Below are 13942 nucleotides of genomic sequence, written 5' to 3'. Positions count from 1 at the left end.
TCTACTTTAGGACAACTAGCAACCTGTATCATCTGAAACTTTCTTGTATTCCAGTTGGCAATAATTCAGTAGCACTTATAGTGGTGTGTGTGTGTGTGTGTGTGTGTGTGTGTGTGTGTGTGTAGCTGATACAGTGCACCTGATACATCCTTTCACTTTTAAATTCAAATACGTTTAGGGGTCTATCACAAATTAACCTTACACCTGCACTTGGTGGTTTGGTAGTGGTATTTGATATCAAGTACCTAAAACATCAGAGCAAATTAAAAGAGTTATCTCTCATGCTTAACTTTTAGACTTAGAATAAATAAATATATAATGTCAGATGGATGGATACTAGACCTTAGATTGTTATAAAGCAGTGTTCCTCAAGCCTTACTGTTCATAAGAATCACCTGGGTATCTTGCTAAACTGCAGGCTTTAATTCTAGAGTTGGGCCTAAAATTCTAACAAGCTTCTAGGTGAAGCTAATGCTGCAGGCCTGTGGACCACACTTTGAATAGCAAGGTTTAGTTGGTTGTTTGGTTTTTATTATTATTAACATAAAAGGAGGACATACATCTAAGTCTTTTAAATGTGGTGGAGAAAAAAATTTGAACCTGGTTATCCTCCCTCTTTCTCTTTAATCTGTCATGCTATATAGTTCGTCTCACTGATTCAAATATCAGCCCTGCTATTTCTATCCGTGAGATTGGTGCTGTTGGAGCAACCAAACCAGAACGAACTGGGATTATGCAGTTAAAAAGTGAGATAAAGCAGGTAAGATACTACTTGGGAACTGAGCTGGGATACTTTCATATTTAAGAACATTCTTTTGGACTGAGACTTTGTTAAGATCATGTATTTTGTTTCATATTCTGAGTTTAATTTGAGCCATTTATTTTTCAGGTGGACTTTCGTAGACTGTCTATCTCAACTGAGAGTCAGGTGAAACAAGTAGGGATCCATTAATATAGATTAACCTGCCTTTAGTTCTATAAAACATGCATGAGCTTATGGCTTTTTTACAAATAAGATAAGCCACAGAGTAGCTTGTTTGATTCTCCTTTTTAGCAATCTTTCTGCAGATAGCTTTCATTTTTCTGGGCCAAACCATCTTCCTGATTTTAAGAGGAAAGTAACTTGTTCCTGATAGCAAGAAATTGAAACCTTGAATTCCTCTTGTTAGGATTAATACATAATTTTGGAATTAATTTTATGAAAGTAGACTTACATTTCTTGCTTTTAAGAACCAGACTAGGTAAGGGCTTTTTTAAACATCTATTTTCAGTTATTGTCCAGAAATTAGATTTTTATCATTGTCATGATAGAGGTATACGAAAGGTGTTGTGAACACATAGAGGAAGAACATATAAATCAATCTGAGAGTTGGTGGGAGTCACCAAACATCATACTGTAGGCTGTTACTAATTTTTCCCTTGAAGATGAGAATAGATGAGTATTGTGTTATACAAAGAAATAATTAACACAAACTTCCATAGTGTTTTTCAGAACTCTGGGAAATGGTGTGATTTCAAAGTCTTTTAATGAAAAGCTTAAAACTACTCCTTCTACTTCCAAAATAGACTTATGCTAGCTTACGATATTAAAACACGTCCAGAAGAGGAAAGGCAAAATGGAAATTTTGCTTGTTTGTGTGCTTGCGTGTCTGTTTTAGGAGTCAGAAACCGTTTAGGAAAATAAAGAGCCAATGCTTGATGTTTAATTTGAAGTAAACTTAATTTAGGTATACGTATCAGATACCCTTTTACGTTTATATTATGCAAGTACAAGACCAGAATGGAATAAGAAAGGGCCTTGTGATAGAAAAGTGTTCACTTTACAGGATTTTTTCCTAGACAATTTGTATAATATGAACATTTTCCTATCTGAAAGGTTAAAGAACTACATTTCATACTGAAGAGTTAAAGTGATGTTCCTGGTAAACAGTTCTTGTTTTGGTTGAGAGTGATTGGCTAAATACTTCATGGTTGTTTATAGTCACAGAGTATTACTTACATGTTCATTATATATTTAGAACTTGAAGTCCATGTTCCCAGCTAGATTAGTATGATATTAAGGACTTGACCTACCCACCCAGCTATATCATATAATTTTTTTTACACATACACTACCTATAGGACTTTAAGAAAGCCAAAATCATTAGGACTGTAATTTAGAGGATTGAGAGCTCTAAATTTTCATTACTTTCTTTCTTCTAAATACCGATTTCCATCCTCACCTGCCTGTCTGGTATTTTGTATTGTTCTAAGCCCTTTTCTCTGCCACTCACCAATGCCCTCTTTTCTGATTATAGAAAAAATACTTGTAAAGGTAGTTTTATTTATTTTACCCTTTACCATGACTTTTAGAGTCAAGTTATTTCATCAGCTTTTCTAATGATAACATGCTGGCTAGTTACTTGAATAGTCTGTAATTTTACTCTACTAATAACTTTTAAAAACACATAATGTTTGCCTTGCCTCATCCCCTTTAAAAATTTATTTTCTCAAATATTTTTCATAGCCCAATGGTAGTCATCCCCGGGTGTAGATTTGATGTCACTGTTTTTTCTGGTAACTGCTGTTATCTTGTATTATGTGACAATCAGATTGACTGAAAAAAGAATGAATCAGGCTTTCCTGGTGGCGCAGTGGTTGAGAGTCCGCCTGCCGATGCAGGGGACACGGGTTCGTGCCCCGGTCCGGGAAGATCCCACATGCCGCAGAGCGGCTGGGCCCGTGAGCCATAGGCCGTTGAGGCCACGCGTCCGGAGCCTGTGCTCCGCAACGGGAGAGGCCACAACAGTGAGAGGCCCGCATGCTGCAAAAAAAAAAAAAAAAAAAAAAAAGAATCAAAAAGTAAAATTTATACTTATAAATCAACTTCATGCAGGGTGATATCTTTCCATTTCTTTTCCAAAAAGGCAGGTGAGGGGGTTCAACTCCAACCTCTTTTCCATTTCAGAAAACAAAATTCAATTTAATAAGTATTTATTTGTTAAGTATCTGTTCAGTCATTTATTCTTTTGACTAATATAATTAATTAAATGCCTGCTATGTGCCAGGCACTGGAAAGCATCGGTATCCGCTGGGAACTTGTTAGAGATGTGAAATATCGGTTCTCATCCTAGGCCTACTGAATCAGAAAGACTGAGGTGAGGCCCAGCAATCTGTGTTTTAATAAGCTTTCTAGGTGATTCTGATGCACTTTTAAGTTTGAAGATCACTGGGTTACTTATTCTTATTGTTTATTCATTTGTAAATATTAATTGAGTGCCAGTTTTGTGCCAGGCACTGGAAATACAATAGTGAACAAAACAGATGTGGTCCTTGCCCTCATGACGCTTACAGTTTAGGAAGACTGATCTCTGATTTAGTTTCCTTGGTTTAAATCAATGATCCATAATGGCCTATGATTTCAGATTTCTTAGGCTGAAGAGATTAAGGCCAGATGACAACCAAACAAAAAATGGAAAACTATTGGAAACAATATTGGTATTTCTGTTGACTTTAACCAAGTATATACCCTGTAATGAATTAGTGTAGTATGACTTGGCCAACTTTGTCATATCTACATTAATAAAGGAAGACAGAGGCATAGAGGAGGAGTTAATCTAAAAGCTCAGAACTATTGATATTTGGTTTTGGAAAACAGTCTGAATAGCCTTTGTGGTTTGACTCCACTCTCAGCAGCCTAGGATCTTTTTTTTTTTTTTTTTTTTTTTTGCGGTATGCGGGCCTCTCACTGTTGTGGCCTCTCCTGTTGCGGAGCACAGGCTCCGGACGCGCAGGCTCAGCAGCCATGGCTCACGGGCACAGCCGCTCCGCGGCATGTGGGATCTTCCCGGACAGGGGCACAAACCCGTGTCCCCTGCATCGGCAGGCGGACTCTCAACCACTGCACCACCAGAGAAGCCCAGCCTAGGATCTTGATGGTAGAGACGAAGACAATGAAGATAAATCAAATGGAGTTCATCTGCTTGGTGCATCAGTGTGATAGTCACTGGCCAATAGAAGTGCCTTAGGGCTCTTTTCTCTTTTACATAGCAGTGGTGATATAGGCATTTGATCCAAATTAAAATGTAAGAAGTTCTTTTCTCAGAAAATATTTCTATTACCTTCTTTTTATTTTATATTTATTTCTGAATCTAAACTGTCAAAGAAACACTTTCCCCAATGTATTTTATCCTTTACTTTTATAAGTTTTATGTTGTAGCATGTACCAATACTTCATTCCTTTATATTGCTGAACAATACCTTACTGTATTGATATACACCACATTTTATTTATCCATTTATCAGTTGATGAACATCTGGGTTGTTTCTGGGTTTTGGCTGTTATGAATAACGCTGCTATGAACCTTCATGTACAAGTTTTTGTGTGGACATATGTTTTTATTTCTCTTGGATATACATCTAGGAGAAGTGCTGGGTCATTTGGTAACTATGGTTAACATGAGGAACTGCCAAATTGTTTTCCAAAGGGGACTGTACCATTTTACACTCCCACTGGCAATGTCTGAGGGTTCCAATTTCTTCGTATCCACACCAATCCTTGCTATTGTCCATCTTTTTGATTCTAGCCATTTTAGTGGGTATGAAGTGGTATCTCATTGTGGTTTTGATTTGCAGTTCCCTAATGGCTTATGATATTAAACATCTTTTCATGTGCCAATTGACTGTTTGTTTATCTTCTTTTGGAGAAATGTCCATTCAGATCCTTTACCCATTTGTTAATTGGGTTATTTGTCTTTTTATTGTTGAGTTGTAAAGATTCCTTATATATTCTGGATACAGTCCCTAAAGGTTCTTTATGTATTCTGGATACAAGTCCCTTATCAGATATGTGATTGGCACATAGTTTTTCCCATTCTGTGTGTTGCTTTTCACTTTTTTCTTTCTCTGAAGCATATCAACCATGCAATTTACTTTCTTGATAGTGTCATTTGAAGAACAGAAGTTTTTAGTTCGGGTGAAGTCCAATTCATCTAATTTTTCTTTTAGTGTCCTATCTAAGAAGGCGTTGCCTAGCCCAAGGTCACAAAGATTTATTCCTATTTTTTAAGAATTTTGTAGTTTTAGCTCTTACAATTAGGTCTATGATTATGTTTATGGGTCCCCAAGACCACCTCTCTGGTTCAGTGATTCACTAGGAGGACTCACAGGACTAAGCATACTCAAAGCTATGACTTATTACAGCAAATGAATACAAAGCAAAGTCAGCAAAGGGAAAAGGTGCATTGGACAAAGTCCAGGGAAAACAGGCACCAGCTTCCAGAGTGCTCTCTCAGTAAAGTCACACAGGATGCAACTCCCCGTGCAATGAGTTGTGACAACATGTATGAAATATTGCCAACCAGGGAAGCTCATTTAAGACTCAGCACCCAGGGTTTTTACTGGGGGCTGGTCACATAAACAGCCTCTGTCTGGCATGTACCAAAACTCTGGACTCCCAGAGGGAAAGCAAATGTTCAACATAAACCATAGTGTTTCCACAAACAGTTTAGGCACAATAAGCCACTGTTAATCAATTCTGAGAATGGTGGAAACCCTCCCAAAATCCAGCTTTCCAAATGCCAACCAAGGGCCAATCTTATAATCAGGCCTTTCCAAGAATAGCATTTCTGGCCTTCTATGTTAACTCTTTTTTGCACAGTAACCCATTTGGACTTAATTTTTGTGTATGGTGTGTAGTAGGGGGTCCAACTTCATTCTTTTGAATGTGACTATCCAGTTGTTCTAGCACTATCTCTTAGATAGAAGACTGTCTTTCCTCCATTTACTTTTCTTGACACCCTTGTTAAAAACTGACAAAAATGCAGTGGTTTATTTCTGAACTCCCAATTTTATTTCACTGATCTGCATGCCTAGCCTATGCCTGTATGACGCAGCCTTTTTTTTTTTTTCCAGAGAAGGAAGGATTTATTACTTGCAGCAAGTAAGGAGAACACTTGTTTTCCCAAAGCAGTGTCTCTTGACACAGTCTTGATTATTGTAGCTTTATAATAAATTTTGAAGTTGGGAATTGTGAGTCCTCCAACTTTGATCTTTTTTAAGATTGTGTTAGCTATCATGGGTCCCTTGAATTTTCACATGAATGTTAGGATAAGCTTGTCAATTTCTGCAACGAACCCAATGGGATTTTGATAAGGATTGTGTTCAATCTATAGATCAGTTTTGAGAGTATTACCATTTTAACAATATTAAGTCTTCTGATCCATGAAAATAGGATCTCTATTTATTTAGGTCTTTAATTTCTTTCAACAGGTTTTGTAGTTTTCAGAGTGTATGTTTTACACTTCTTTCATTAAATTTATTCCTAAGTATTCTTTTTAATGCTGTCTTAAACGAAATTGTTTTCTTAATTTCATTTTCAGATTGTTGATTGCTACTGTTGAGAAATACAATTAATTTTTGTATATTGATCTTATATCGTGCAGCCTCACTGAACTCATTTATTAGTTCTAATTGTTTTTCAGTGAATTCCTTATATACAAGATCATGTCATCTGCAAATGACTTTCCACTCTGAATGACTTTTATTTTCTTTCTTAATAGCCCTGGATAGAGCCTCCAGTACAATACTGAATAGAAGTAGCAAGATTGAACATCTTTGTCTTGTTCTGATCTTAGGAGGGAAAACATTCAGTCATCAACCATTCATTATGATGTCAGCTGTGGGTTTTTTGTAGATGCCCTCTATTAGATGTAGGAAGAACCCCTTTGTTCCCAGTTTGTTGAGTGTTTTTTATCATTGAAGCGGTGTTAGAATTTATTAAATGCTTTTTCTGCATCTATTAGGATGATATGGGTTTTATCCTTTATTCTGTTGATAGGGTGTATTACATTGATTGATGTCCAGATGTTAAAACAACGTTGAACTCCTGGAATAAATTCTACTTCATTGTGTGTATTAAAAGGTGTATCATCTTTTTTATATGTTGCTGAATTTTTAGGTTTGCTAGTGTTTTGTTGAGGATCTTTGTATCTCTGTTCATAAGGGGTATTGATCTGTAGTTTTCTTGTGATGTCTTTGTCTGATTTTGGTGTAAGGCTAATACTGGCCTCATAGAATGAGTTGGGAAGTTCCTTCCTTTTCTCTTTTTTGGAAGTGTTTGTGAAGAAGTGATATTAATTCTTCCTCAGATGTTTGGTAGTATTAACCAGTGAAGCCACCTGTACTTGGACTTTTCTCTGTGAAAGTTTTGTAATTACTAGTTATATCTTTTTGTTATAAATCTATTCGGATTTTGTTTCTTCTGGAGTCCATTTGGATAGTTTGTGTCTTTCTAGGAACTTGTGGTTTTCACCTAAGTTATATATCAATAATTTGTTGACATGTGACTGCCAACGGTATGTCCTTATAATCCTTTCTATTTCTTTAAAGTTGGAAGTGATGTCCTCTCTTTCTATCCTGACTTTAATACATTTCCTTTTTTTATTTTTTGGGTATGTCTAGCTAAATATTTGTCAATTTTTTTGATGTTTATTTTCAAAGAAACAAATTTTTGGTTTCATTGATTTTTTTCTATTATTTTTGGTTCTCTATTTTTCTTTCTGTTACAGTCTTTGTAATTTTCTTCTCTTTGCTTTCAGTTTAATTTGCTCTTCTTTTCTTCTTTTTTTCATTGTCTTAAGGTAGAAGGTTTGGTTATTGATTTGAGATCTTTCTTCTTTTTTAATACAAGCATTTATAAAATAAACTTCTCTTTAAGCACTGTTTTAGCTGCATCCCATAAGTTTTGGTATGTTGTGTTTCCATTTTCATTCATCTCAGAGTGTTTTCTAATTTTCCTTGTGATTTCTTTCTTAACCCACTGGTTATTTAGGAATGTGTTGTCTGATTTGCACATATTTGTAAATTTCCCAAATTTCCTTTTGTTACTGATTTCTAATTTAATTTCATTGTAGTAAGATAATATACTTTGTGTCTTATTTCAATTCTTTTAAATTGAGGCTTGTGTTATAGCCTACGGGAGCAACAAACCAAGCCATAGACCAGTTAGAAGTTTAACAGAAATAACCTGGCAAAGAGACAGTGAAGAACCTCCCATGTCATCAGTATTTTTATGGCTTTTCTTATGTATCACTAAATGCTTTCTGAAAGGATCATACCTGTTTACATTGCTGCTAGCTACTCATAAGTCTTCTAGCTTCTCTATAACCTTTTTGTCTTGAGTGTTACACTTAATTTGTGGTTTATAATTCTGCTGAGTGTGTTTATTATTCATTGTGCTATAATACTTTAATCATAGAAACAGATAACTCTTGATTTATGTTCTTTCCTCTACTTTTCTCCCAAGTCACCTGGAACCTCTATGAGTCCAAATATTGGGTCCTTCCCTAGTGCATGTGGTCAACAGACATCTAAAGATAGTCGTCAAGGTCAATGGCAACGCCGAAGAAGGCTGGATGGAGCACTAAACAGAGTCCCAATTGGATTTTATCAAAAAGTATGGAAAGTTTTGCAGAAGGTGAGCATAATGCACTGTAGATGTCTCTTTATTTCACACACCCCCCATGAAATTATCAGTCTCTTTGTCTGAGATATGACATGACTATGATATCACTGCGATTATATAAAAGTCATGTACTCTTATGGATAAAACCTAGAAGAAAACATTAAAATGAAACAGCTGATTTGTTATTTTGACATTACTGATAATTTAGTCTCTCTCCATAACTGTTACTGTTGCAGTGTTTATAAATGAGATTTCAAAAATCATCACTTCTCTGCTTTTTGGCCATGGTTGGATATTGTGGGACATTGTGATACATTTACTGCTAAGCAAATGAATGTGGTGATAAAGACTCACTTTCTTTGTAGCTATTGTAGAGTAGAAATGTTATTTGTAGCAATGTGCTGTTAATAACAAATGTTACTACAGTAAAACAACTGTGGCATCTGGGAAGCTTTATGAGACGCTCTTACCTATTTTTTTTCTTGGATGAAAACTACTAAATAAATGCAGTCATAGTGATGCTAATAGTCCAGAGACTCTACTGGTGTGACCAATTTTTGTTTTTCTGTCAAAGGCCTAGTTTGCCAAAGACATTCAAGGGGACATCACACCATTATGATTGTGACAGATTTAGAAGGCCAAGAAGACTATTGTACTCATTCATAGATCTCATTCATAGTCTCATAGGTGCCACTTTTTGCTTCATTGCCCTTGGTGATGACCTGAAGAACACTTCAACCAGGACTTCAAAACCTTTAGTTATGTTTCTCCCCTTAGCACACTGATATTCCAGGGACAGAATCAGGTGATCCTTTGGAAAGGTGAAATTTGATTCCTCAAACTATCAACTCTGGCGATCTTCCTTTCAAAGAGTACCTATCAGTTATTTTCCTTCCATTTAACTGCTATAACACAGTGGTAACAGATATGTGCTGTATCTCTCCAGCTCTGCCTGGCTTATGGCAATTCAGTTTCACAGACTACATGTAGTAGGTGCTCTTCTACCCAGATACCATGGAAAGTGTCTGTTCTTGTCATCAAAGAGTTTAATCCATAGTTATCTTCTTACATAGCAGCTGTAATGCAAGGCCAAAAGTGTTATGATAAAAGTGCAAAACCAGAAGGCTGTGAGAATACAAGGGAAGGAACATTCAAGTCTGACTGGGAAAATTGGGTATTTTGTGGCAGAATCAAAGCATGAACTTGAAATCCTAATGTAAAGGGGAAAAACAAATGCCGTCTGTTTTTATTTTCATTCATTCCATTCCTTTCAGAGTATGAATGTAACATAATCACTCTGTACATATGTTTCAAGGCTGGTAATTCTCAAAGATTGTTATTTGGCATATGGAACATGGGATGGAAGTGTCTGGTAGGGTCGATAAACTTGTTGGATTGGAATATTTATCTGTGGTTTAATATATAATGTTTTGATTTATTTAAAATCTAAAATGGCAAGTCATTAATTCCCACTGCTTTTTAATAATTGAATTGATGGTGGGGGAAGATAAAATATCATTCGTTCATACAGTATTTCTTGAGCATCTGCCATGCACTAGGCAATGTCCTAGGTGCTCACAGGAATACAACAGAAAACAAAACAGACGACAATCTCTGTCCTTATGGAACTTACATTCTACTAAGGAGAGACAATAAATAAGAAACACAATAAATAAGTAAATTATACAGAATGTTGAAAGATGACATACTGTAGAGAAAGTAGAGCAGAGTGAGGGGATCAGGAGTGCTGATGGGGGATGCTTAACTAGAAAATGTAACTATGCATGTCTGGTAAATGCATATCTTGAGTTTTTTCTCTTCAGCCTAAAAAAATCTTTATGAAAGTCTATTTGTGATGGCTCTGGGACCTACCGTGGTATCCTCTCAGATAGTCCCTGAATCTTTAGGGCTAGACTATCTCAGCAGGTAGACCTTCCCGACCCTTCCACTCCCCTAAGTAGAGGATGAACCTTGAGTTCCCTATAGTCCAACCCTGCTTCTTGCCACACAGTAAGCGTAACCACTTGGCAAAGACCCGTGGGCTGCAGGGCCTTTCCCTGGCCTGTGATTACTCAGCATCTACCCAGTGGAACACACTTAGAAATACTAAGTGTCTCCTTACAGACTCCCAGTTGTCAGCATATCCTGGGTGACGTTTTTGCTGTTTTGCAGTGTCATGGACTTTCTGTGGAAGGTTTTGTTCTTCCTTCTTCAACCACTAGAGAGGTAAGATTCTGTGTCTTTCACATTTATTTGATTGATAGCTTGTCTGGCTAAAGTATTTCAGTGATCTCTTTTCAAAATAACGAATCTATGCTTTTATAAATCAACTGAACAAGAAATGCATTGGAAGAAAGGAGAGAATGTTCTTAAAAATAGAATGGGAATATTAGAGAATAATTATGTATTACATTAATTATATAAAGGCAGTTTCTTTTAATGGTTGATTAAGTTAGACTGATTTATGTGAGTGTTGCCAGAGTTAGAAATGGCAGATGAGATAGAAATCTAAGAATGAATGAATGAATGACTTCTCATGTCCCCATCCTGCTCATCCCTACCTTTCTCTACTAACATGTTTGTAGACTATAAACCAGTGATCGTAAACCAATGGTCCTTAGCTCTAACTATATGTCACAGTAACCTGAGCTCCTATCTCCAATTCAGTGGATTAGACTCTCCAGGGATGGGGCATGAGCACCTGTACTTTAAAAAAAAAATCCTTAGAATAATTCTGATATATCACCATGGTTGGAAAACATTGCCATGAACCACAGACATAGATTAGGAGGTGCTTTTATATTTTGCTTTTTGCCCAATCACACTGAAATTATAAAGAAATAGCTTTTATACAAAATCAACAAAGGGGCAAGAATTGGGAAGCTGAGGATAGTAAGACTGGATAGTAGAAAATTCTCAAAAACTCTGGAGTTCTTGTAGATCATGGCTGCAAGGGTGGGTACAGAAAGTTAATGCTGTGTTTCAGGGCTCCACTCCTTCCTAGAAGCCTCTTCCCTAGTAAAGAACACTGTGTCCTCTCTTAGTCTTCTCTCTGCCTTTAAGCAAGATTGAAATGTTAACAGAATTAATAATAATACATACCTGAATGTACCTTTAAGAGTCTCCAAAACACCTTTACACAGTCTTTAATTTGATCTTCAGCACAACTATGTGAGATAGCTAAGGAAGGGATTGTAGTTCCCAGTTCACAGATAAGCATACAAATTTAGAGAAGTGAATTGTCCAAGGTCATAGAACCAGTAACTGACAAAGACAGGACTTGAACCCAGGTCTTTAGACTTCAAATCTACATTGCCACCCTAAAGTATATACTTAATACAGTTTTACCAAAAATTAGTCCTCAATCCCCTTCACCCTAAAATAACTTCATATTTCTTCATGCCCTTTTTAATCTAACAGTATATAAATATTTTACATAATCCTCATCATCACGTATATACAATTTTAGTTTCTACTTAGATTTTTCCTTTATCCACAGTCATCTTATTTATTCTTTTAATGATTCTATAGAAACTCATGAAGTTGCTGTACCATGATATGCCATTATTTACACAACCATTCCCATGTTTAGATTACTTCTAGTTTTCCACTTGTGACTAATGCTGCTATAAAACACTCTTGCACATAGGACTTTTCTCCTCTCTTGAATTATTTCCTTAGGATGAACTTCCAGAAGGAGGATTATGGGTTAGAGGGCATTGATACTTTTATGACTCTTGTTATGCTTGCCAGATTGCCTTCAAAAACAAGATTGAACCTATTTACTCACTCAATTATATTAAAGGAGACTGAAGCAGTACTCTTGGCTACAGTATTTCTTCTGCCTTTCAGAATAGGTAATTGATGTCTCCTGCATGATGGGCTCTTAGGAAGTGATTTTCTTCTTCTCTGTCACAGATGACTCCAGGTGAGATTAAATTCTCTGTTCACGTGGAGTCTGTCCTGAATCGTGTACCTCAGCCGGAGTACCGCCAGCTTCTGGTTGAAGCCATCCTTGTCCTCACTATGATGTCAGACATTGAAATTCATAGTATTGGAAGCATCATTGCTGTGGAAAAAATAGTGCATATTGCCAATGACTTGTTTCTTCAAGAACAGGTAGGCAAACCTGTTGTTTTCTCAAAGAGGAATGTCTGATACTAACCTGACTGCATTCAGAGCTCTTCAAGAAGCCAAGGTCACTTTCTTGTGTCCTCTTCCTCATAGCTCTTTTCTAGGCCCCCTTCGTAGTGGCTCTGAGCTCTATCTGTAAAAGAAGTAAGCTGCGGGATGACCTCTGTCTTTTACCATGAGTTTTGTGGTTGTGTTACATGGTAAAGTTGCCTGGAACTCAGGAGACTTTTATGCTTTTCGTCATATTTCAGACTACTTTTATCACACTACTTTTTGTAGCGATAAGGACTTAATAAGAAACTATTGGGTAGTATATCCTTTCTGGACTATTAAGGAAAAGAGAAGATTTGATTTTGGTTTTGTTTTGGTTTTGCTTTTCTCTCTTACCTGTAGGAAAATGTTAAAGTGAAACTTTTAATTCTACATTTCCTTATTTTCTTAATAAATCTTATTCCAGGAAATTAAGCACATTTTAAAAATGCAAACTATTGAAAGCTTTCCAAATATTTCTTAGATTAAGAGTAGGACCACATAAAGTGAAGGACATGCACTGCTGTTAATAGAACAGTCTCCAAAACATGTAATCAGTGTTTCATTCTATCAGGCCCTGGGGGGGAATGCAAAGGAAATTAAAAGTTTCTCTAGGACTTTTCAAGGATTTTCTAGGACAGTCCTAATTTTAAATATTCTGATTGCTCTTAGTTCGTTGTAGCAGAAAATGTGATCCCTTTTAGGCGTAGACTCTAGATTGGAAAGCTTGAGGTCTATTTGAATTAAGTTGACTTAGAAAGAAATAATGATGAAATGCAAGATAAAATAATACATGCTGAAATCAGTGGTACTAGAAGGATTCAGACCAAAGTCCCTCTAGGGTGATTTGTAAGTATTAACATTTGACTCTTTAACAAACACAACTCTAATTACCTATTATATTTAACTTTCAAAAATTCAAAACAATTAATGCTTTAAAAATAATTTCATGTGATTTTAGGATCTAGTGAAAAATGCATATATAGAAACTCATAGTCACCATTTTGTGCATAACCCTGATCCCTTCCTGTCTAAACAGCCTAAGATCCAACTAGTTGGTGATGGGGAGGAGGCTCTGAGTTATTCTAATCAGGACTTTAATTAGTAGGATTAGTAATTTTTCCTTTCCCCTGTGTTCTCCCACCCTTAAAAACCAAACAGAAAACCCTCGGCGCAGATGATATCATGTTGGCCAAGGATCCTGCATCTGGCATCTGTACTCTTCTGTATGACAGTGCACCCAGTGGCAGGTTTGGCACCATGACCTACCTCTCCAAGGCAGCTGCCACCTACGTGCAGGAGTTCCTGCCTCACAGCATCTGTGCCATGCAGTGA

At 36.5% G+C, this 13942-nt stretch overlaps 1 protein-coding gene across 1 annotated transcript in view; it reads left to right on the top strand.

Moving 5' to 3' along the window:
• The window catches only part of PHKA1 (phosphorylase kinase regulatory subunit alpha 1), a 137532-nt gene extending 123590 nt beyond the window's left edge, over positions 1-13942 (top strand). The window contains 8 exon segments of the mRNA XM_065901003.1: positions 645-760; positions 890-928; positions 2507-2522; positions 2525-2556; positions 8285-8455; positions 10616-10669; positions 12362-12562; positions 13769-13942. Coding sequence (XP_065757075.1) covers positions 645-760; positions 890-928; positions 2507-2522; positions 2525-2556; positions 8285-8455; positions 10616-10669; positions 12362-12562; positions 13769-13942 — 803 coding nt within the window.

This window comes from Phocoena phocoena, chromosome X (genome assembly GCF_963924675.1).
Source record: "Phocoena phocoena chromosome X, mPhoPho1.1, whole genome shotgun sequence".
Classification (NCBI taxonomy): domain Eukaryota; kingdom Metazoa; phylum Chordata; class Mammalia; order Artiodactyla; family Phocoenidae; genus Phocoena; species Phocoena phocoena.
Note: the sequence above shows the minus strand (reverse complement) of the source record. Positions and strands in the feature narration are given on the sequence as shown.